The sequence below is a fragment of the Nothobranchius furzeri genome, chromosome 17 (genome assembly GCF_043380555.1).
Source record: "Nothobranchius furzeri strain GRZ-AD chromosome 17, NfurGRZ-RIMD1, whole genome shotgun sequence".
In the NCBI taxonomy this organism is placed as follows: Eukaryota; Metazoa; Chordata; class Actinopteri; order Cyprinodontiformes; family Nothobranchiidae; genus Nothobranchius; species Nothobranchius furzeri.
The window spans coordinates 34,935,593-34,961,676 of NC_091757.1; the positions used below are offsets into that span (position 1 = coordinate 34,935,593).

Sequence of the window (26,084 nt, forward strand, 5' to 3'; positions counted from 1 at the left end):
TTACTGAACAGCAAAGTGTGGTAAAGAAAAACAATTAGTATGTTTATGTATAACATAATAATTATTTTTGTAGAAGACCTAAAGAAATGTGCACTTTCTTGCTTGGGCCACATTTGGAGAAACCATTGTATTTGGTAGTAAACAGTAAAAATCATAAATTTGACTACTTTCTCCAAAATGAAAACCTAATATCACAGAAAGCATGATTATTTGTTGCAGATGTTACAGGATCAAAAACTGGTTTGAATGAGAGTCAATGGGACATTTTTGTCTGCTTAAGACTCAAGTGTATAGTGTTTTTATTTTCAGTGTTCCCTTGGTTTATTTTCAAAATTTAATTTCAAAGTTTGTCTAGTGAGGGGTTTTGCAACTAAACTTTGTATCATATGCACAAATAATGGTGAAATGGCATCCAAAAGATAAGCATAAGACTGCCCAAACAGACCAAAATGCCCCTAATGAAGCCTGAGGGTTAAACATGATCAAGTAGTATTGATAAGAAGTATCAGTTTGGACAGTTTGTTGAATATTCCTACAATTAATTTAGTCATTATATATAAAAATAAATAAATAAACGTTAATAATGCCTGACCGAATGTATTGCAATATCGTGATACATTTTATCGTCTCCCCTGTATCGGGATATATCTCGTATCGCCAAACTTTCACCAATACGCATCCCTATTGATAATCATATTCAAGATACAACCTGTTGAAATAGTCAGAGGTGGAAAGTAACGTATTACATTTACTTACTTTATTTACTATGATTATGCTGCCTCACTGCCACCTAGGATTGACTGAATAATGTTTGTTGTTGGCCTCTAGGGAAACCTGCAGGCTTGATTTTAACCTGTAAGTCACTTTGGCCAAAAGTGTCTACTAAATCCATAAACACAAACTTACGTTACTGTAATTAAATAGCTTTTTGTGAATTCATACGTTTTAAGTTATTTTTAAAGTCTGTACTTTAACTTCAGTATGCTTTTTTTTTTTTTTTACAAGAATTGTACTTAGTTACATTTTCAATCATATCTATTACAGAGTAAAAAGAATTACAGGCTTAATTAAAAAAAATGCACTCAGCATTGGAGCAAAAAGAGACACCTGCACGAGAGCCGTGTCTCACCCGTGGGGGGTGTGAGTGTACACTTTTTATAGTGAGGATGGTAAACTGCCACACTGTCCCCGCAGTGTTGCTCAAAAACATCAGTCATGCTTGCTGTTTACGCCCTCTCCTTCCCTCTCCTGTTGGTTGAAACCCACACCTTTGAGCACCAGTGTTACGTCTGTACTTGGTTCGGTAGCCAAACTCGGTTCTGTCTTTGAAATATGTTTCCCGAACTGCTCCACATTACAGCAGCAAAAGAATGTTTAGCGCTACTTACCAACTGATTCCTTGCATGGTCTACTGATAGAACAGGAGACCTGCAGCCTCTGTGAGTTTAAACGCGTTGTTTGTGCAAATTAACACTTAATTACTGGAGCTAATTCATTTGTAAACATGTGCTTTATCCCTTTGTGTATGAACTCAGAAGTTGCTTCTTGATGCCACAGATATGTGATGATTTAGCCTGTTTATTTAACTCAAGAATAAGAGATTTAAGTATTACAAAAACAGTTTATTATAATTAAATTAGTGATTTAAACGATTCTAAAATAACGCAGTGTCTGTGTATGTGCACGTGTGTGTGCGCACAAGCAAGAGTGTTGTGAGCTAGCGTTGTGATTATGCACTCCTTAGGTGTAGCCATCCTTGCGCTGACAAAAAAGTCACTAAGTAACTTTCACCTTGAGAACATTTTATTTACGAGACTTCTGAGTAAAAATTTTGGCAAATATTTTTACTTGTACTTAAGTAGGAAATATTAGTACCCTTTCTACCTCTGGAAATGGCCATCAAAATGGAATATTTCTTTGAAAAAACTCTAAAAGTTTAAGACAATTTTGTTCAACAATTTTGAAGCTAAGAAGGGAACTGCACATTTGTGTGTACAACTTCAGAACAGACCATTTGTATCTGGGGTGAGACATTGTGCTGCAGGGCTCGGAGGAGAGTCAACGCATGGTCTTCATATTCAATCCTGCATAAAAGAAAAACAGTAAATCAAGATTAACCCAAAAAATAAGCACAACTTAGTCCAAATAAGAAAAAAAAAATGTTTCAACAAGTCTTCGATGTCCAGCACTGGTCCTCGATGGCCCCTACCCAGAAAAATTTCTGCTTCGACACACATGCTTTGATTTCCTTTGAACAGCTCATTAAATCACTGAATCAAATGTTGTTGGAGTCAGAGAGAAATGACTAAAACTAAAGCTGGATGGGGGCCCTTTAGAACCAGGGTTGAAGCCCCCCAACAAAAACAGCAAATGTTTCATAAAATGTGGTTCAACATTACAAGTCACTTCCACAATCAAATTAGATTGTTGGAACTGGTAAAACAAAATGGTTTTACAGATGGCTGCACCTCTAGGCTGTTAAAAGCATGAATATGTGCAACAAAAATCAAAGGCAAATACTGTACAAAGTAAACTTACACCGTGGCTCTCTGCATGCGAATGCCAAGAGGGGCAGAAACTTTATTCAGAGACTGCAGCAGGGACTGTGCCTCTGAACTGTTTCGCTTGGTGTGAAACAGGAGCCAGCAGTTCAGAGGAGGAGAGCTGATCACAGACAGCCCACGCATCTCTCTTGACCAGTCAGCTGTTTGAGGGTTGTAATCGTACTGCAAGAAACAACTTTTATAACTATGAATGTATGAAATACACAAATCGTGTCAGTTCTAAAGGAAAGATTCAGGAAGGTAATCTACCCATTGTGATCCTTGGAAAAGCCTCTCTCCTCCCAAGACTCTGCCAGTCAGTTTTAGAAGTTGCTTATCAAAGCTCAGCCCCCACTTGGTCATCTCCGTTTGTGCTTCTGCATTCCTTAGTAAAATAACATTTGAGATTCAAATCAAAGCCAGAAATCAGGTTAATCAGACATTTTAAAAATCTGAAATTGAGAAACAATAATAGTTTAAAACTATTCAACTCAATTAGTTCACTGATAAACAGTGTTGCCGCAGTTACCTGAAAATAGTAATTTGATTGCTGACTACTGATTACTCAATTCAAAAGTAACTACGTTACTTTACTAATTACTGTGTGTCAAAAGCAACTAAGTTAGATTAGAAGTTTCATTATGAATTGCTTACAACAGCTGCTACTAACTGTAATCATTGTCTCAACATAAAAACCATTGAAATATATACTGGACATTTCATGTCCATAGGCTTGAATTACAAGGTTGTTTCCAAATGGGAGATTCCCACCACTGCCATTTTGACTGTGTCTCACATCCCGGCACGCCCAGACAATCCATGAATGGGAAATGAGGTACAGCTGATGTGGTTGGAACAAATAAACCAATGTAGCTACAATCTAACTTAAGCCTGTCGCACACGAGAGCAAACTGAGCAAACAACCACGAATGACTGTTTGCTCAGCAGATACTTTGATGTGTGCGCCTAATGTTCACCGAGTTTTCTGCCTCACGAGACACCGAGGTGAAAATAAAACCGCTTTGATTTTTTTCACCTCACGGGGGGGGGGGGGGGGGAGTCACCATTTGCAAATTACGAGAGCTGACGGCTGAGCTGAAACTAGCGGCTAATCAAAGCGTGATTTTCGCTCACATGATTCTAAGATGGCAACCCCATGTCTGACAGTATATCCCGGTTCCATGGCGTTTAGTTTAGCAGAAGAGATCAGCCAAACTTTCCTTGAAACAAAATAATTGTAGGCCCCTAGAGTTTATATTTTCATGAGACCCAATTTTGTATTTGGCGTGATTTAAAATGAGAAAATAAAATAATAATAATGGGAAAAAAAATAACCATCTAGAAAGTATAGATCAGTTGACTCTCAGAAATTAGAATAAATAAATAAAATTAAAGCTGCAAGCAGCGTCGTTTGGGTCTCGCAGCTTCGGCTTGGCCGGCAGCCCAGGGCACATCTGTGGAACAGAAACGTCGACCACCCCGACACCAGAAAACGCGAACGGTCTCCTCATCCGCACCTCACCCTGACTCAGCATCTCCTCTGAGCACACCATTAAATTACACATCTCACCACTAGGGGATACTCTTATCTTTACCACACTGACGGTGACCAAGTTTAATGCTATTCTGACCACGTTTTCAAGTTATTAAAGGTTAAAGTTATCTAGGGGGTGCTGTGACCAATTACAGAAAAATCCATTTGCGGTCAGCTTTGGTTGACAAAGATGGTTTTCTGCTATTTTGGCATCAATCAGACATTGTGTGTGTTATCTAGAGCCAGAGAGCCAAAAGGAGGTGGAGCTAAAGGGATTTGACCCAACAACCACATCAATGTGTTTGGTGCAGTCACGTGACAACACAAGCCAAGTTTAATGCTATTCTGACATTGTATTAGGAAGTGTAACGTGATGAAGGAGCTATTCCATCGAAGGTTTTTTACCCTCTCTCTTCAGGAAGAACTAATCTGCATGAGACTGCCTCAAGGTCATGCATTTGCTTCTAAAACGTTTCCTTTCGAGCTCAAGAGAAGAAAGAAGACAAACTCTTTCTTTTTAATAAATCAAAGAACTCTATTTTAATAAAGCTAATCAAAGTGTTAGTCAAATACGGAACATATCGGCGTGCGCAGGCCAGAGTGCTGAAGCTCGACGCATAGTTCTTATGAAGCTAGGGCACATGCGGAGGACACACGCGTGCGCGCAAAAATATACTTGTTTTCAATTACATTTATTGGGCCCACCCACAAATGAGTTTCTGGCTACGCTAATGGTGACATATGACAAGACTTCTCGGAGCTCCGCAGCCATTACACTTTTCACCTCGCGCAGCTCAGGGAATCCCTGTTCTAGGGGGTGCCGTGGAGCTACTTTTTTTTGCAATTTCTTTGGGACCTTTAAAATACAAAATTTTACACCACGCCTGACATGTGTGCAAATATTCTGTTATAATATGTTAAGGCCTCCAAAAGCCATTTTACTTGGCGGAAGAAATTTAAACAGAGCAGATACAATAGGCCTTCGCAGCTTTGCTGCTCGGGCCTAAAAAATGACTCAAAAGTAAACATCAAGTGTCTTTAAATATAAAATAAGGTTTAAATTGATGATAAAATATTATAGTGCAAGAAGTTATTGTCCATATGTGAATACAAATTCTTGAGAGGTTAAATCCTTTAAATTTTTCATGAGTGAAGACTCCAGGGCTTCTACTAAATATAAATAAATGTATCCCTTGCAGGTTTGTGGAAAAAATAAATGCTGGAGATTTGGACCAATGTTTTTCATCATCCCAGAGCTCACAAAGGTTTTAAGTAACTTGCATTTTGTCAGAAATACTGATTTTAAGCTTCTCTCCAAACCTCCTCCTTTCTTTAGAAGTGTTTATATATTGGGGATTTCGCCTACAAACTTTCATGAAAGTGTACGTCACATATTGATAGCAGGCTGTATTGGGTTTTCTCCACACAACTACTCGCTAGGGTTGGGCATCGAACATAGATTGGAACCGGTTTTTCCCGGAATCGTTTTAAGTCTTTTATTTCGATTCCTAGTTTCAATTCCTAGTATGTCGACCGGAAGAGGAATCCGTGGCCGATCTCTGAAAAATAAACGTAATCTGCAAATTGTGATCAACGCTTTTCAGAGCTGATTACACCAGCGTAAACTTTAACTCCAGCAGTGTAGAGGAAACTTGCTAAAATTGTGTCAACACGGTGCATTTAATAGAAGCTTTAAAGAACAAACTGGACAGTGTGAGGTGAGTTTGTCTCACTGCAGAAATAAAAACACACGGAGCGTCAGCAGCCAGCTACATTGAAGTTTCACTTTCTGTTCTGACTGAATGGCTGCTGCAGCATGGAGGTGTAGTTCTCAGTCATCCTGGACATGAACATCCTGAGAGTTTTAGCTTAAAACAGCTGGATGTTTCTGGATATGTTGGGAGACATTTAGCCTCTCATCCTAGAGGCTTCTTCCAGACTTTGGTTGTGGTCAGAAACAAACTGACTGCAAGTGCTGCAAGTCCTTTTTTTGTCTCCAAAACACGTTTTTGTCTAAATGAAGGTGATGTTACTGTTCATAGAATTAAAATTCATGTTGAAGTTAAGATTATTTAATCAAGTAGGACCTGTGGTTAGCTAGCTCATGTAAAACATGCCATGTCTTGAAAGATTTGGAATTGGAAATCGATAGGAACCGGAATTGAAACAAGGAATTGGAATCTGAATCGTTCAAAATCAAATGATGCCCAAACCTACTACTCGCACATGTGCACAAAGATAAAAAAAAAAAAAAAAAAAGCTGTCAACAAAGATCCTCTCACAGAGACGACAATGACTCAGGGGTTAGAAAACTGCCCTTTTACTGGTGGGTTGCCATCTGTGTCTGTTGTGTGCTTGGCTAAGACATTTAACCTACCATACCTGCTTGTGGTGGTCAGAGGGACCAATAGTGCCTATGTACTGCAGCCTCACCTCTGTCAGTGTGACCAAGGCCAGCTTATCAGTGTGTGATGGGTGATTACTAACTTAAGCACCCTGAAGTACTCTGACTCAGAAAGGTGCTATTTAAGTGCACATCATTTATCATTTCATTACACATTCAATTATCAATTACTGACATACTGTAACAGCACAAAAACAGCCACCTACCTCTGTATGTTTGATAAGAATGAGGTGAGACGCTTCTCCCTCTGATCTGGGTTCAGTCTGGTGTGAGCGCTCAGGTCCTTCATGATGGTGAAATCCTTCCGCATCTTGTCAGTAAGACCTTTAAAAACAAAAATTCCCTTAGTTGATTTTAACACCTTACATAATTTTGGGGATAATTTAGATCAGACCAAACATTTAAAATATTTGGACCAACAACCAAAATGCACTTTCTATTGTTCTCATTTAAAAAGTGGTTTGAAGGAACATTTCAACTAGGGTTTAACGACTTATCGGTTTTAGACCAAAATTGCGATTTAAAAAAAGGCGTCCATGTGATCGTTAAAGATGCAGTTTTTGTAGCGCTCCTGACTGACCCAGGATCTGTTGCCAACTGTTTTAGACACCTGGGGTTTTCCTGTGTGTTATGTGACAGCAGAGCATGTGAGGGAGGGAGGGGGGATACAGTTACTGGAGCTGAGCCCAGCTGACAGAGGAAAGTATTTGTTATTTTCCATTTTTTCCCCCTTACATAGCTCTGCTACTACAGCTGATATTAAATGTGAGCATCTGTCTCCGCCACAAATGTTCTGTTCGTCTGTCAGCACCATGGGTGAGTGACAAGAGAGAGAGCGAGAGAGAGACAGAGACAGATTCTCCAGCAGCTTGACGAGATTTACCATTACACCAAGTGGACTTTTAAGTGCAACTTCTCTGTGAAAACATGTCGGAAAGTCGGACATTGACATGTTTAAATACTGTCTGACAAAAAACATAAAATCTTCAAACATACTGACTGACCTGCTTCCTCTCAAGTTTCCAAAATAAAATAAACTTTTTGAAAACCACATACTACAGACTGAAAGGTTGCACGAGTTCGTGACACAGTCTCTGATCTGAAGCAGCGCATCCTCTGAGCATTTAATTGATCTGCAGACTGGATGCTTAACAGCTGAAATAAGCTTGCATCTCACTGCCGTTCCAGTTTCACTTTCACAATCAACTTGTCTCTTAAAGCAACATTACCATTAGTCCACACTCACAATAACCCCTAAGGATCATTACTACATTTAGAATTATATCCATATGGTTTTCAGTGTTTCATAAGAATTAATATTAATTATTTAACAAACAGAAATAATTTTCTTAATCTTGTTCTTTTTTGAGCACAGGGACTGTAAACCTCAACATAGAAAATGTTTAGCAAAAATTTATTCAACAGATTGTCACAAAAATATGTATAATATGGAACTGTTAGAGGTCACTAAAAACTCAGTTAAATGGATGCAAATCTGAAGCCCACGAGGACAACATATTTTTTATAAAGTACCCCTCTAGATGAAAACCACAAGTTTCACCAGCACATAAAAAAAAGTTAAAGACACTAGGAGAAAATTATTAGCTTTTAATCTTTTATGGTATGATTTATATGATTATATTGTAAATTATATGTTGAACCTTGATTTGAAGAAAACCGTGAATCAAACTGAAATCGTAATTTCTCCAAGACAAATCACAATTCATTACTTTCCAAAAATCATTCAGCCCCAACTTTAACTATAGAAATACATTAAACGTACAAAACAATATCAATGTCAACTGTTTCACATGTTTAGTGAGTCTGTTAAATGTTAAAAGTGAGTCAAGCCATGGGTGGAATACGAATTTCATCCACACTTCCCGTTAGAAAAACACTTCTGAAAGAGGAGTTGCCTTGCGAACCGAGAAAGCAGCACTGAGGCAGCGATAGACTGCACCCCCCCAACTCCCCCGCGTGCGCTGTCGAAGTGTCTCAGTCTAAAAATGAGTTGTACATTCGCGTGTGCACGCAAGCACACAGTCACACTAGACTTGCTGCTTAGGAGAAAAGCAGACAGATTCTGCAGCATTCTGGAGTTTTTCCTGTTAACCACGATCATCAGATGAAAAAGGGGAGGAGGGCAAGTTTTTCAATGAGGCATGCGGCTCCGAGCGCCAACGTGTCATATCGACAGGTGAGTAGTTGAGACAGGTGGAGGTGCGGCTGCCTCACCAGAAGACCAGTGCAGTGCAGCCACGTAGCAGTTTGCTGACAACGTCACATTTTTCAGCTTAGCAATCAGCCACAGCAGATTCTAAAACAGTGTGGAGCAGAGTTTTTACCTGAAGGTGGAGCTATAATTACGGTTTGGGGCTGAAATATTACATTTAAAGTAAGTTGCACATAAATGCCACACTAATGATTACACATGTCTACAGCACTATTTAGACACTCATCTATACAGGTTATCAGCAAAAAAAGTAAAGTTAGGTGTTAATTGCACTTTAAGCCTGAGATGTTTTTGTCATAAGCAGGTGTTATGCTATTTTCTGCAAACAAACGATTCTGTTGCTTGAGGGGGTCAGACCTTCAATTGTTTTTTTTTTCTTGAGGTTTAGCTTGCTTAAAGAGCAAGAAAAAAAACTCACAAATTTTACCTTCAAGTAAAAAGCAAAACAAAATCCAACAGAACCTGTAAGGTAGCAAAGTTCTGGGACAAGCATGGCTGGTCCAGGAGGGGCGTCTCCAGTGATGACCATTTTCTTCACATGGCTGACCAGCAGCACCTGGTTTGCATCTTTAATGTCGAGGGCATATTGCTAGAAACAGGGGAAAATTTAAGTTCAAGGTAGATCAAATAACTTGAGTGCAGGTTAACTTAAAGACTCCATTATATTTACATTTTATAAGTTTTGTGAAATCTCAGTCCGTCAGTAACTGTGCAGGTGTTAAGGCAGGGGAAATAATATCAGACTATGTTTAACCATAACTTGAGTAAACATTTACATTCTTGTAGTAGTCTTTGAAGGAAATGTCTGCGCTTCCCTTCTTGAATGTGTTGATTGGAGTGTGATCCCATGCAATGCCGTCAATCCTGTAGGTTTTGTTGTTGTACCTTAAAATCAGAAATAGCGCAGAAATGTTACTGATGCTCACAAAGAAACATTCAGAAACTTGAGTAGCTACTCAATAAGAGGATCTTTGTTGACATCTTTGTGCGCATGCACGAGTGGTTGGGTGGCAAGAACTCAAAATAGCCTGCTGTCAACTAGGGCTGGGCAACAAATAGAAAATGTCAAAATTTCTGACTCATAGTAATAATTTTTCTCAATGTCAATTTGATTAAAAAAAATGAAAAGATGTGTGTAGGTTGGCAACGTTCATGTCCCTTTAAGAAGCTGTACCGCCATGAGTCACAAAAATGCGACTCAAATACATGCGACAGCCCCATCTAGTGGATGCACAGCTGCCCACACTTTCAGTGCCCGCTCTGCAACTGCAAAGTCTTCAACCCGATGGGCACAGAACTTCAGAGGAAATGTTGTTTTGGTCACCTCAATGAAGTCAGCTCATCTTGCTGGTAAGTCATGGAACATCTGCCAAGTGCTCTAAGCACATGTCCCACCTTCCAACCTGTTTCTCTTTCTCCAACTTGAAAACTTCCATTAAGAACATGTAAACCACAGCTTCCCAAAATTATCATCTTTGGTGCATCTGGGTCCTCTAGGCTTTTGTCCTCTTGGAATATCCTCAGGAGCTTCCAGTTGACAGCAGGGCCATCCATTGAAATCTGCAAACAGCTTATTCGGATTTAGTGGCGATGGGGCTATCTTGATCCTTTTCAGACGCTTCTCTGCTTGTGTGTCCCATAAACTCTGAATCAAAATAATGCACCACAACCTTGCCTTCATGCTTACTCCAGTGCCTCACTACAACATCCAACTGTTCTGTCTGTGTCACTTTATTCAGACATTCATCAAAAGAAACTACATAGCACGGTACTTTTCTTATATCATTGACCCGTTGCTCTTTGAATTAAGGACCTAAGCCAAAACATCAGAATCAGAAAAGGTTTATTGCCATTGTTAGTGAACAAACGATTCACAAACTAGGAACTTGCTTCGCTACTAACGTGCTACATATAACATGAATAATATAATTAAAAAATAGAATAAAGTAGAATAAAATATAATAAACTAGCATAAAACTTTGCTATAAAAATGGCAGGTAAAGGTAATATGGCCGATAACGTAACGTTATGTCAAGTACCGAAGACGAGCATGGTTGTGTGTTTATAAGCTGTTCACAAGTCTAACGGCAGATGGAAAGAAGCTGTTCTTATGGCGAGAGGTTCTGGTCCGGATGGACCGTAACCTCCTGCCCGAGGGAAGCGGCTCAAAAAGTCTGTGACCCGGGTGAGAAGGGTCAGCTGCTATCCGACCTGCACGCCCACGAGTTCTGGAGACGTACAGGTCCTGGAGAGATGGAAGGCTGCAGCCAATCACCTTCTCTGCAGAGCGCACAATGTGCTGCAGTCTGTGTTTGTCCCTCACTGTGGCTCCAGCGTACCACACAGCGATGGAGGAAGTGAGGATGGACTCAATGATGGCCGTGTAAAACTGCACCAATCATCTGGGTCGGCAGCTTGGCCTTTTTCAACTGCCGCAGAAAGTACATCCTCTGCTGGGCCTTTTTGATCAGGGAGCTGATGGATGGCTCCCACCTAAGGTCATGCGTGATGGTGGTTCCGAGGAAGCGGAAGGAGTCCACAGTGGTGACGGGGGTGTCCGTCAGGACGAGGGGAAGAGATGGGGCTGTTACTTTCCTGAAGTCCACAATCATCTCCACTGTCTTCTGAGCATTGAGCTCCAGGTTGTTGCTGCTGCACCAGTACACCAGCCGTTCCACCTCTCTCCTGTAGGCGGACTCATCACCGTCAGAGATGAGCCCGATGAGGGTGGTGTCGTCCGCAAACTTGATTAGTTTAACGGAGTCATGGCTCGAGGTGCAGCAGTTTGTGTACAGGGAGAAGAGCAGAGGAGAAAGTACACAGCCCTGTGGAGATCCTGTGCTGATTGTCTGAATGGTGGAAACATTCTTCCCCAGCCGCACGCACTGCCTTCGGTCCGTCAGGAAGTCAGTGATCCACCTGCAGGTGGAGTTGGGTACGTTGAGCATGGAGAGCTTGTCCTGGAGCAGAGCAGGGAGGATGGTGTTGAACGCAGAGCTGAAGTCCACAAACAGGATCCTAGCGTAGGTGCCCGGGGAGTCCCGGTGCTGCAGGATGAAGTGGAGGGCCAGGTTGATGGCGTCGTCTACAGACCTATTGGCTCTGTATGCGAACTGCAGAGGGTCCAGGTGGGGGGAGGTGAAGGACTTGAGATGGGGGAGGACCAGGCGCTCAAAAGACTTCATGACTACAGACGTCAGTGCCACAGGCCTATAATCATTCAGTTCAGTGACATGGGGTTTCTTAGGCACAGGAACAATGGTGGACAGCTTAAAGCAGGCTGGAACATGGCAGGTCTCCAAGGAGATGGTAAAGATGTCCGTGAAGATTGGACATATAAGGTAAGTTGCTTTTGTTGCACCACATGAAAACTTTTTGGCAATCTCACTGCTTGGGAACATCTGACCAAAAATGACTAAGACACCAAAGCTGGAGTTGAATGAGTAATGTGACATCACCATCTTAATTACCCAGCGGACCTCTGCTTCAAACACAGCTAGGCTTGAAAAACATGCTGAGATGCCCTGTGTTTCTACAACATTATAATAATGAGTGCTACAAACTACATAATCTGGGAATAAAGGAAATGCAACCTAATCTAAAATGGTCTGTATTAAGGTTGTCACGGTGTGAAAATTTAACCTCACGGTTACTGTGACCAAAATTACCACGGCTTTCGGTATTTTTTTAAACGTGCTACATTTTCACACAATTAAATAAAACCTGTATGTCAGGAAATATTGTCCTCAGTTTGTGTCTAAATTTTGCCTAAAATGTGTTATTTTGTAATTATGTTGTTTGTTTACATTTTTTTCCCTTTAGTCTTTAAAATACCAATATTTGCCCATAACTTCTTATTTTATGTCTGTTTGATGTCATCATTTAAAAAATATTAGATCAGATGATACTCGGTACTCAAGTAGCCTTCTAATCAGATACTTTTTTACCCTTGCTTGAGTAATAAACCCTATATCAGGAAAATATTGTCCTTGGTTTGTGTCCTTCCAGTGAGCTTTGCAGATGTGGGAAAATGTCATCAGGCAGTAATCATTGTTAAATTCATAATTATTCTCGGAGAGAGACCAACTCTTATCTGCCCTTGGGAGCCCCGTAATGGGCTCGACACAAGGGAGGCGACATCGCCTCTCCTCCATTCATTTTTAATGAGACATGCGCGACAACACGATAATCGTGGGTCTCCCTCCTACCAAGCGAAAAGCGAAAAAAGTGCGTGTGAAATTTTGCGCTTGTGCATGTGTCGTGCACAGGCGACGCAATCCCAGAAAGTTGAAATATTTTCAACTTTTCATCGCTGTCGCTCGGACGAGGACCAATCAACGGAGGTTTCATTCACTGACCAATGAGCGGACAGGATGCTCCGTACATCTCCGAGCAAACATGTAGGAGAAGTTGATTATTATTATGTTTTATAGTAAAATCAGAAGTAAGATTTCACATAACTCTAGCAGCACCTTGTGAAACATATCTACCACTTTAACTCTGAACCGCTTAAATAACCTTAATTCCATCCAACCTGACACAGCCAATCAAAACAACGGAAGTTTCGATTTCGCCATGGAACAGAACGCATAGACGGTTTTGCCGCTGCCGCGGATCGCCTCCGGTGTGACAGGTAATAAAAGTGACGACGACAAATTTCACTGATCGCTGTCGTTTGTCACCTCCCGTGTGTCGAGCCCATAATGCATAGCGTCATTTCAACATGGGGGTGTCCGCGACACGGTTTATATGCAGGTAGCGGTGCTGCGGCTGCTTTATATAGCGACTCGTTGCTTTCTCCCTCAACCCAAATCCTCGGATCACGCATTTGAGCTAAAACGCAAACGTTAGCTTGCCTTGCATTGTCTGTAGAGTTGTGGGTGATGGTCACGCAGATGTGTCATGAGATTTGAGGCGTTGCTGCCTTTCACAGACACTTTTTCTGCACGTGCTGCAAACAGGATAGCCGTCTTCTATAAACTCCCTCGGCATTCTTCAAATATCCAAAAGATACCCGTACTTCCGACTTTGTCTTCTTTGAGGGATAAAAAATGTCCCCCTGAGCACTGCCGTCTCCTCCTTTGGCCATTATTTCAGCTTTAGCTTCAAGAAAGTTTTGGTCGTAAACAACAAAGCGCGCATGTGTCGCCAGCAACTTCAGCAGATGATATGGTGGCTGGTAAGGGTCACAGTGCCTACACCGCAGCCACGGTAAACCCACCAAGATAATAGTTTTTTAAAAAACAAGACGATTATTGTCAACTTTTTTTTTTACCGGGGTTTACCACTACACTGGTTACCGTGACAACCCTACCTGATCGGTCTGCTTTGAGCTATTTTGAAAACTCCGATCAAAACCGATAGGGCCGCTATCGGCCGATTACGATCAAATGCCAATCTATCGGTGCATTCCTAGTTTATATTGATTGTTTATTCAATAAATTAGTCCTGCTTTTCAAGCCTTAGCTGTTTTATATCTTTCATATTCTATGTTTATACTTAACTGTACACACCACATTACGCTTTACTGCTTATTTCACATGGTTAGATGTTAAACTGCATTTTGTTGTTCCAGTATTGGTCATTTTAGGTTAGTCCAATCATCCAGAAACAAGATTCAGGGTAGATGACTAGGCTAATATCTCTCGCCAACACCACAGACATATTGAACCTGAACATTTTTTTTAATTCTACCTCAGAGATAAGTACTTAAAGTTGTTCGCTACCTTTTTAGTCTGGACTGTATGTAGCATTACTATGATAAATTTATAGTTACCACTTAAAATCATTCTAGTTATTAATTTTGCCGTATTGATTTCAATTTAATTACGTTAACAACTTTGTGCAAATGACCATGCCAGTCTTCAGTTCTCACTGCCTCCTTGCTGTGGTCTGTGTAGCTAGCTAAAAACAGCATGAACAGCTGAGGCTCTGCTCTCTGAGCACATACTTAGCCCCTTCAGTATTTTGATAGAACTGAATTCATGACATTATTCTCATTCACATATTTTTGTTTCTCCTGTCGGATGACAGAACAAGTATGAATTACTGAGTGGAGCGCGGGTCCGGTAGACTACCTGTTATCCGTCAATATCCCGAAGCTCTCGTCATGTTCGCGCACCTCAAGACATTAAGTAAAAAAAAACCCCAAAGCTCTCCTCTGCTCCTTTGTCACTCAGAGAGAAGAAGAAAAACCTCTCACTCTATAAACTGCGATAAGAGCAATACTCTTGAACTGAGTCGCTACTTTTGGCCCTTCTTTGGAGAAATAAATGTTGGGGTGAAAAATCTATGAATCTAGCAAAAAAGACAGATGGAAAACCAGAACTGGAACTGAAGGGGAATATGCAATCTGATTGGTTGGAAGAGTCACGTGGGGCGCTGTGCCGGCTAGATGCAGAAAGGAAAAGCGCTACAGCCCCATATTGCCCAAAATGTTTAATCCATTTGTTTATCCACAAGGAGGCAAAATTATTTTCCAGGACAACTCAATTTCCAGGACATTTTTCAATTCCCCCATTTTCTATGACTGGAAAATTGATCTATCTTTTTCCAGGTTTTCCAGGATGCGTGGGAACCCTGTATTTTTACTAATACATTTGTTGTGTATTGGAAAATAAACGCTTTGTAAGTTGCACTCTTGGGGAAAAAAGTTTTGAGCACATGTTTCAGAATGGAGAATTCAGCTGGAGGAGAAAGAGGCAAAATATGGCAGGACTTGGGAGTCTAGCTTTCTGATATTTGGACAATTCACCTTTGATTGGCTGACAGCAACACAACTACCACCGACTGGGATTGCTTTGAAGCATTGTTTTTTTTTTTCCCAATGTCAAGGCGCCTTGCTTACGAGGACATCGTCCTTCCTTGGTCCAATATATATACATATAAAAAACTGGTTAAATGGAACAGACTTGCATCACATGACAGCGGTTTCCACGGCAGTCACATAACGTCACGTGACACGAGAGAAAACGTTATAATTTAATAGAAAGCCCTGGACCCATCATCCGTGAAAAATTAAAGGCTTTTAAAGTTCTGGAGGACTGTGGTTATTTTGTCTCAAGGAAAGTTGGGCTGATCTTTTCTGCAAAGCAGAAGCTGTGGGGGTGAGTCTACTCTTTACTTTGTTAGTTTTGGGAGTTTACATGGTCATAGAGCACAATATTCTGTGACTCTTTAAAAAACAGTTAAAACGCTCAAAAACACTGGCAGTCTGGGGCTGAATCGATCACCAGCGGAGTTTGGTTTTGATAACAAGTTGGGGGTGCCAACTTTTTTCTGCTGGCTCTGCAGATGGACGAGTCATTGTCCTGAATTTGTCCTTTTGCAGCTTTGGGAATCTCAAATATTCCATCACAGGAGAATTCAAGCGCTTCCTAGGTGGAAACAGATAGGTCCTGGTGGTAGTTGTCACTGGTTTTGCTGCTTGCATTAGTTTAGTTTTACTTTTGGTTAGTTAATTACTTTTTTTGATTTGCAGTGTTGGAGACATCTTTACGGTGGGTTCACAGCAGCATTTCACACTGTAGTTAATAGTCAAACTGGTTAATCCCTGCCAACCCTACATCCACACAAGCACTACAATCAATTTATAGGTAAGATAAAGTTTCTTGTCACACCAACTAATGATGCAATGCAAGAAATCAACATTGATGTCACTAAAGATCTTCCTATAGTTACTAATACCTGCTTATTCTTACTTTGTGAGAACTATAAGGCCAACAAGCTCCTTCTCACACATCTCGTGGTAGTTCTGGCCTTGACACTTCCGCTCCAGGTTAGCCATAAAGCTAAGGACTGTCTCACTGCGCAGTACCTTGTGGCTCACATCCATGCACATCATGATAGATGACTCATAGCGCAAGATGGTGGTAGCATATCCTGGCCAGATGGTCAAACTGGGAAAGAGCAAAACAGAAATTTTATTATTTATTTTAAATTTGATTAACAAAAGATAATCTGGGCGATAAAACCATAGCAATATATACTTCAAAATTACTTTTCCTCAATAGATTGAGTACAGCTTGATATAAACTTTAAAAATAAAAAACAGATGAACAGCAGGTGATGAGCAACCAGACAGAGAAAGACAGAACAAAGCTAATTACATTTTGGACGAGTCATGAGGATGAAACTACCGTTGTTAAAAGAAATGTGTTTAACTTTGAAAATGTGGGCGCAATTTTAATTGTCAAAAACTCCAGCCAACCATTAGTTCACTTTGCTCAAATAGAAATTGAGGCCTGCCTCTAATTCTGGTCCTCCTTCCAATAAAGGCCTGGAGCTTGATGAGCTTGAGTCAAAAACAGGCCCGGGCCTGTATTAGAAGATTTACGGTAGGTGACCCTGCTTGGATTCAAAACAGCAAATTTTGCCGAAAGGTGAAGGATTTTTATATCTGCTAGTAGCTGATCTGCTAACCTTCTCAGTGGCATAGTGGTATGAGTGTCTGCCCTTATACTGAGAAATCATGAGTTCAAATCCATGGTCGGGATCATACCAAAGACTTTAAAAATGGGACCCAGTCGCTTCCTGCTTGACACTCAGTATTAGGGGTTGGATTGGGGTGATTAAACCAACAAATAGTTCTTAAGTGCAGAAATGTCTGCAACTCACTGCTTTAATGGGACTGTAACTTTAATATGTTAAGTGTGGGTTCTGACAAACTTGGGAGAACCTATCAATCTGCTTGAGTTCATAAACTACCAGCTGGAGCAGCAAGACATAAAACTATAATCCGAGATGAGAGCGACTTTGAAGAGATTTACTTTAATCACCATGCACGTAACATTTATTTTACTTTTCTACACGATGTACTCCAGAACCACAAGTGAAAGTAAAGACCAAACATAAACCGGTCTCAGCAGACTAATCGATCTCTGCACAATACAATGCTACAGCAACTACAGAGGAAATACAGAATTTAAATGCCTATTTCGTCTGAGCATAAATGATGTCTATATTTTTAATTTTATTTTATTTTCTCTTAAAGCTGCCAATTTTTTTTCCTGATAGTCAACATTCAAGTTTCTAAAAAGTAAAAAAAAAAAAAAAAAAAAAAAAAGTATAAAATAGCTGACATACCTGTGCTGTGAAATTTCAAGTGGATCATCCGGGTTGTAGTAATTGCGTCCAATCTGTTGCATGTTGAGAATTCTCAAGATCCTGTAGAAGCAAAAAAAAAAAATAAATAAATAAATAAATAAAATAAATTAATTAATAAAAACATATTTTATTCATTACTAAGCATGTTTTTAAGACTACAAGTACAAAACTTACCTTCTGAAAATGATATTGTAAAACTGAATGCACACTGGTGATGTGGGAGGCAGCTCATTTGTCAAGGTGATTGTTATCTGGACATTCTCACCATTCCTGGTTTGACTGCAGACTACAGTTTCCTAAACAGGAAATTCAAATTGAGTGGGTGTTTAAGGATCAAAGTAGTTTTCCACTGACATTACTTTTTACTTAAAACTTAAAAAGTGCATTTATCAAAATATCATAAAGCAATGAACTAACACCAATTGTTATACTTTTTCATGTATTTCATGGTTGTGTGCGCTTTTGGAAACAATCTGTTGAATGTTTATAGTATTTTAGGTTCATTTACAACAGAAAAGCAGAATCAATTTAAGTGGAAATGAAACCAAATAAGTGAATAGTTGATATTGTAATGTTATACACAACACAGCAGAAGTGAGGATGACTTCAATTGAAATTTTATCTACCAACAGCTTTCTGGGTAACTGAACACTTGAGACTCAAGTTGTGTGACAAATAAAATACTTTCACAGTTCGGATCTTATCAAGGTTTTCAGTCACCGATTGGATTGTTTTTTTTTTGAATCAGCAGAAAAAAAAAAGAAAAGCAAATAGCTTTGCTTTCTCTATATATTTTGTACAACACTTAGTGCAACATTTTCTGCTCAATCTGCAACTTTTAGGAGTTAGAGGGGTCTGATTGCTTATTAAATGTTAAAATGGCTTCCCCTATGAAGACTAACGTTGCTTACTCAACTTTCTGACGAACTGCTTTTTGTTTTGTCCTCTTACAGATTCATCCTCAACATTTACAGGTCCCACCACGTTTGTTATATTCAAGGCATGTTTCTCTCTCTCTCTCTCACACACACACACACACACACACACACACACACACACACACACACACACACACACACACACACACACACACACACACACACACACAATAGGCTGTGGACAGGTGTCTTTTATGCAGATAATGTGTTCAAACAGGTGCCATTAATACAGGTAACGAGTGGAGGACAGAAAAGCTTCTTAAGGAAGACGTTACAGGTCTGTGAGAGCCAGATATTTTCCTTGTTTGAAGTGACCAAATACTTATTTTACACCCTGATTTACAAATAAATTCTTTAAAAATCCTGCCATGTGAATTCATGGATTTTTTTTTACATTCTGTCTCTCACAGTTGAAGTGTACCTATGATGAAAATTACTGACCTCTGTCATCATTTTAAGTGGGAGAACTTGCACAATCGGTGGCTGACTAAATACTTTTTTGCCCCACTGTAAATACTAGGAGTATTCCGATCACGTTTTTCTGTTCCTGATCCAATTTAGAGTAATTTGATTGAGTATTTTCCAATACAGAGTGCCAATTTGATACTAAGGAAAGTATTAAAATAAGAAAAAGAAATAATTTTTTCAGCAAAACATTAAAATAAGTAAATGCAATGTAAGTATGCAATGCTGGAAGTAAAAAGGCTATTAGGTTGCATGTTTACACAAAATCTATATAGAAATTAAATTGAATCGCTGCAATACTTATTTATAAAATTACCCCAATTTTACATGGAAACTGTGTGTGAATTCCTTTTTAGCCCTATATCAAATGCAGAAATTGATGGCTCATGGAAAAAATAGAACCCAACCATGTCATTTGCACACATGGTACCTTGTTATGCAATCTGTGAGGCAAGAAAAGCAGAGCTCCATCAAAGCTTCGAGCTGGACCCAAAACCTCCTCATGCTGGAAAAGGAGGGCAGATCTCAGGCGCCGAGAGTCCATAACTGGTTTGAAGTCCACATGGTACTGGAACAGAACCCACTCAGGACGGGACAGGATACGGGAGTAGTTTGCAGTCAAATTGATGACTGCACCTGATGACCCTGTAGAAGCGTACACACATTGTGAGCTTTCAAACAAATAAAAGTAAAAATCGTTTGGAAAATATACACTTAAACTGACAGACCTGTTTTTGAGTCCTTCACATGCTCCATCACTTGTCTGGTATTGATTCCAGTGTCATGAAAATCCCTACGACGCCCACCTCGTTCTCCAAGCTTCATCTGCTGAAATCCAGCTGAAATCTGTAGAGCAGCTAATAAAACCGACAAATCTGTCAGAACTAGCAAGCCACTGTAGCAGAACTCAAAATACAACAATTGTCAGATATCTTAGCTCTGCTTAAAGGCAGTCTGTAACTTTGTTCTGGAACATTTTCGACCATTTTGCTTGAAACGCAATATGGCTCTAGGAGGCATCCTAAAGAAAGTGGTCGGATCTTTGAAATCTTTTTTCCTCAAAATGTTGCTTGCTTTAATGTCTTTTTAAAAGTACCCAGACTACACCTCTACATGTACAACACGTTTTAAAGACTATAGATTAATAATTCTCATGTGGGCTTATTAGTATTATTTGTTTATTTCAAACCATTTTGTTTGAGGTCGTTCACGCAAGACATAGATCCGAATTAGATTTTTGCCTTTACCTTCTTCAGTGAAAGGTCCTGGACCTCTTTTCTGCCTGCCTCTGCCAACCAGCCCCGCCTCAGCAGAGGGAGCCGGTACAGGTGCAGGCTCACTAGCCTTGCTCTGCAACGAAAAATATAACAGTTTAATCAATATGGGTGGGACAAACTACCAGCCATGAAAACATGTCAATAGTGAAAAAGGTGACAAATCGAGATCCACCAGCAAGTTTCTATTCTAAAGTTGGGCTCACTTTAGATTAGTTGTTTGGATTAGTGACGGTAAAACTTGATTCATCAGGGTTCCCCCAGTGCTTTTTATGCCTGGCAGATCGCTAGGCTTTGCTTGGCCACCCGCCAGGCTAAGCGTCATGCCCCACCCCCTCCCCGACCCTACTGTGTCCGCTGACACGAATGGCGCAACGAAACTAGAGCCCTCCATCAGCTGATACTGGTGAGAAACAGCAGCGGAAAGTGTGGCTTCTTTAATTTTCTGGGGAAAACCCTGTTCAATTTATTAAATTGAGTTTGAGTCACTCACCAAAATTATTTGAGTTGTTTTTTTATTCATTTGAATCATAGTCAGTGCAAAATAAAATAAAATCACTCAAACCTAATTTGCTCCTCTTTCCTTGTACATCGTACCACTGAGTGATAATTTTTTTTTTTTAACAAATTTTACATACAGAAATTATTTTTTATTTTTAAATAGTGGTGGAACAGAGTATTTTTTACTATTTTTTTTTAAGACTGCTTGTTAGGACAACAAAAACAGACAACATAAATTATAACAAAAGAACTGAGAGGGCATGTATTAAAAAAAAAAGATCAGTGAAAGGCAAACGCGGAAGTCACTAAGGCTGGGGGTAAACGATTATTTTTAAAACGATCATTCTGACGATTATTTTATCGAATAGTCGACTATTCTAATGACTAGACAATTAATCTAATGATTATTTTTCTATTTCACAGTTAATCAAAACCAAAAAAATCTAATAAATTACTCAAAAAAATTGATAAATTGTTACTGTAGGAGAATATACACTACAGGCCTTCCATTTTGTATAACACTGCTTTTATTGTATTGCGGTTGGTTATGTTCTGGTGACGTGTAGAACTTGGGAGTGCAGCAATGCTGCTTTGTTTTGGTCACTTATGTGCGTGAGGCGAGTGGTGTTACAACTAGAGATGAGCCGGATACTCGTCTTAAACGAGTATCCGGTACGGATAAAGAATTTTTGACAAGTACGAGCATGACACGAGTAAAACTCGTAAATATCTGCAATCATGCTGAAGGAAAATCCTCATTGGGTAACTGAATGTCTTCACGCTCTGTGATTGGCCAGTCACATAGAGCACCCGCCCCTCCCTACACACAAAACTCTCTAGCCGGCCAGGAGCGCAGTCCATCCGGCTCATCCACGCACACACACAGACAGTAACGGATCTCACTGTGATTGCTTCACTGTTGCTCACGTTTCTTCAATTTTCCCTAAGTTTTCTTCAGCTCGCCTCTTTCGGTTGAATATTTAAAGTTACTTTTTTCGTAACTTACCTGGTGCATTTGACAAGAGAGCTGACGTGCTGCATCAGCTACGATCGGGTTTTTTTATTTATTTTTTTACTCCCTCTCACTCTCTCTCAAGACACACACACACACCTCAATCCACATTGTTTTGTTTAACTTTGTGTGGTGCAAAATGCCAAGAACGTTAAGAAAAAAAAAATCAGTTTAACCAAATTAAAATCAAAAATATATATAAAGTTGTGCCTGGTTCTAGCATTTCATATTTCCTAGTTCCTACTGCATGAGTTCAGATTTATTAATCCATGCACTTAAATATTAATGTTCTGATTTTATTGAAACACATGTTCTGAAATAGTTCCTTTACTATTGTGATCAAAAATATTTAATCTCAATTCTGAGGTTGCTCTGTAAATAGTTTTCAAATTAACAATACACATAGCAACTTCTTATCAATACATATCAATTTCAGACTTAAATATATTTTTGTAAATCAAACAAAGTGTCAAGAGTCAGCAGAGGCTTTAGCCTGGGGTTCCTCTGGGAGAGGCCTTCTACAGTTATATTAGTTGTTATTTGAAGACAATCATTAAAACAAACACTAACTGAATACTCATTATCATTCTTAATGCTACTTTTATTATTTACAGGTGTTTTTGAACATATTACATGAACAAAATGAAAAGATGGTAAGGGGAAAAGATTAATTATAATACGTGACAATTATTTACAGATCAAAACAAATATGGAACAGTTATGTACAGTTCATGCAGGATTAACCTGAGAGTGACTTTTCCTGGATCCTTTATTTAAACTGAGTGAACAGGAAGTCTTTGGCACTGTAGCTGGATCTGTTGCAGGAGGATCCCAAATGTGGATGAAGTGCTGAAACAGAGACCTATGCCATTATACAGGGCAGTCTGCAGTGTGTGCCTTCAGATGCTTTCTGTCAAGGTCCACTACATCATCCATCTACAGGGATTTCTGGGCTGGCTCAATTGACGGCTGATACATCTACGGCGTAGAGAGAAATATGCAATGAGGAGAATGTTTATTGATGCCCTAGTATAACAATTTTGACTCTTTAGCAAATTAAACCAGTGTTGTTTTTAAATTGAGGTTCCTACATAAATTACTTGCCTATTAATTGTAGTGGTGTGGTGGTCTGGTGATATCTCCTCCAGGACAGAGCACCGCTGACAACGTACAAACCAGTCTCTTATTGTCTGGAACATCTTCCTCAGACTCATTTTCCAAGACCACAGTCACCAGCACTGAGGTAGGTGTGCAGAATAGTGCATGCTTAACAGTAAGAGTTCTTTTTAATAATAAAGTTAAAACAAACATAACATGCAGTACATTTGTTTTGTTCTGTTTAAAAGAAAAGCAGGGAATAGGGCTTGCGAACATGTCTTCACCAACGCAGCCACCCCCTTGGAAGCATGAGTCTTTACTTGTTGCTGGTTACTACTGTAAACAGCGCGCTTTTTAATTCTTGCAGCTTAATCTATTATTTATTTGATCAGTTATATTACAAAACTAACCCTAACCCACAAACAAGAATGCCAAAAGTGTATATAATATAAATAAAAAAGTACAGATCATTTGAGAGATCTAAGCACTATTAAACTTAAAGCTTCTTTCCAGAGTACTTCTTTCTCTTATCCGATACCACCATCTAGTGGCTGACATGCAAATCACACAAACTCTCTTGTTCTGGTTTTTCAAGATGGCAACTTCACATTTCTGTTTATAAATGTGCTTCTGTGGCCGACAAACAGAGCTAAAACACACTGTTATACAAGTATTATTCTCATGTCATATTCTCATATATTTATATTTTGGAGACTCTCCTCCGTAAAAAGTTTAGCAACTCTGCAACAGCCAAGGTATTCCTTAAATATGAAGCGTCAAAGCTGTAGTCTAACATTATTGGTTAATTCTGGTCGGCGCTCAGTTTCCTATTGCACGGAGCTCTGCAGGACAGGGGGCGTGTGCTAAAAAAAAGACATATTGGCTTACATTATATCACAGTACATGAGATAATCACTTTTACGGATTTCTGACAAATCATACATAATATCTGAAAGGGGAAAACTCCAGAAAGCATCTGTAAGTTGAGTAAACAAATGCACAATGAAAACATTTCAATGCTGTGTAGTTAACTTAAAAAGCCTGTCTATTACTTTTACACCCATTTTATGGTAAATAAGAAGTTCTAAGACCCAATTAACATTAGAAAACATCCTCTGTACTCAACATTTTTGATGCATTTTGTTTATATAAATTACCTACATGTTAATACTCTATAGTAATGTGTTAATGTTTACCACACCATTCATTTTAATTTTAAGCTAGATTAAATATACATGAAACCAAAGTAAACCTGTAAGTCCTGAAAGCTTTAAGACTAAACAAAATTACTTTACCTGAAAGCTGCTGTGAACAAACACTGATGATGGACGTAAAGCTGCTGTAGTTCCTAAATAAAAATTCCTGCTCGATTTTTGCGAGCGCAAGCTTGTTTGCTTTATATGTTGCTGCCCTCACGGCTGTGACGAGACATACAGGCCATCGTAGAGGTGAAGGCTGGACTGTCCGAATTGAGATCTGCTGGCTTCCGGTCTTGCTGGGGCAAGGACTCGACCTAGCTGGACCGGTAAGGACCCGTGCTCACAACAGCATCCTGCCCCTGGACTAGGGATGAGTACCGAATTCGGTACTTTTTAAGGTACCGACCGAATTCCATAGTACCGACCGAACACCGATTCACGTAATTTCAAACGGTGCCTCGTTTCGGTACTGCCAAGACAGTTGCGCATGCGCAAGAGCGTTATGTCGCCGGTCCCTGCGAGCCCGTTGTAAACAGAGTAGCATGGTAAAAAGAACGCACGCTAAAGCTTGGGTCCACTTCACTAAATGTGATGGGTAACTGGGTGATGATGAAACCAGCGACAACGATCTAAGTGAGACATCCTCATCTTAATCTGCTTCGGTAGGTAAATAAAATGTTTAAGATAACGTTACCTTGATTTGTTAGCTTCCGTTTCGCTAATGGTGCGTTCGCTTTCTCCTCGGAACTCTGAATTTCCGACTAGAAGAACATGAACGCGCTCTTAAGTTTGGCTTTACTTTACTAAATGTGACGGGTGATTGGGTGAAGGTAAAACCAGTGACAACGATCTAAGTTTGAGGCATCATCGTTTTAATCTGCTCCAGCAGCTAAATAAACTGTTAAAGATAACGTTAGCTTGATATGTTAGCTTCCATTGCCACCGTTGTTATCAGCTAATGGTGCGTTCGCTTTCTCCTCGGAAATTCTAACTTCCCAGTAGGAAATATCAAATGAAAAAGGACGGCAAAAGGAATGAAGATACACAGTAAATTTAGTTCACAGTAAAGATGTTTGCTTCAGTTTAATTATCAGCTTATAAAACTACAAGGACGATGTTAAAATACAAACTTGTATGTTATTTATCGTGATATTTATCAAATATGGTTATATATTGAGAAAAATATATATTTAATTATAAAAGAGAATTAAAATAATAAACACTCAAAAGTATCGAAAATTGGTACCGTTAAGTACCGGTATCGACTCGTAGGTACCGGGAATTAGTACCGGATCGATTCAAATGTCAAAGGTACCCATCCCTACCCTGGACGCCGACACACTCTTAAGAGACTGATCCAAGCGCCCATAATTCGGGTCTGAAATTTAAGCCAACATGGAAGTGACAAAAATTGCAGTTCCACCCCCATCCGCTGGAGGCTGGTGTCAGAAGGGAGCAAATCCTCATTGACTCCCATGTTAAAAATACCAATTTCACTGCTGAAATAAACATGTTTACAGCCTGGTTCCAAAACATGTTTTAGGTTTAATAGAACTAGTTTACACTCATGACAACTCTGAGGGGGTGAATTTTTTTGTCACTCTTCTGTTTAAGCATATTAAATGCCAAAAATTCTGAATAATTAATGAGCATCAGACCACCGAGGAAAGGCCTCAGTCTGAGCTTTGGCCTCGCCTGAAAACTGTTCTGCGATTTTAAGTCTCTCAATTTAGACAATTAGTTGTAGCATTTGTGCATTCCTTTTGGATATTATCTGT

The 26,084-nt window shown here is 39.6% G+C and overlaps 1 protein-coding gene across 1 annotated transcript in view; it reads right to left on the bottom strand.

Moving 5' to 3' along the window:
- The window catches only part of piwil1 (piwi-like RNA-mediated gene silencing 1), a 35,290-nt gene that overhangs the window by 4,592 nt on the left and 4,614 nt on the right, over positions 1–26,084 (bottom strand). Inside the window, exons 3-14 of the mRNA XM_015972126.3 lie at positions 20,470–20,572; positions 19,951–20,079; positions 19,653–19,867; positions 17,994–18,115; positions 17,799–17,879; positions 16,415–16,612; positions 9,491–9,599; positions 9,177–9,303; positions 6,688–6,805; positions 2,814–2,928; positions 2,539–2,726; positions 2,012–2,084 (exon numbers count right to left, since the gene is read on the bottom strand). Of these exons, the coding sequence (XP_015827612.3) occupies positions 2,012–2,084; positions 2,539–2,726; positions 2,814–2,928; positions 6,688–6,805; positions 9,177–9,303; positions 9,491–9,599; positions 16,415–16,612; positions 17,799–17,879; positions 17,994–18,115; positions 19,653–19,867; positions 19,951–20,079; positions 20,470–20,572 (1,578 nt within the window). The remainder of the gene's footprint in view (positions 1–2,011; positions 2,085–2,538; positions 2,727–2,813; positions 2,929–6,687; positions 6,806–9,176; positions 9,304–9,490; positions 9,600–16,414; positions 16,613–17,798; positions 17,880–17,993; positions 18,116–19,652; positions 19,868–19,950; positions 20,080–20,469; positions 20,573–26,084) is intronic.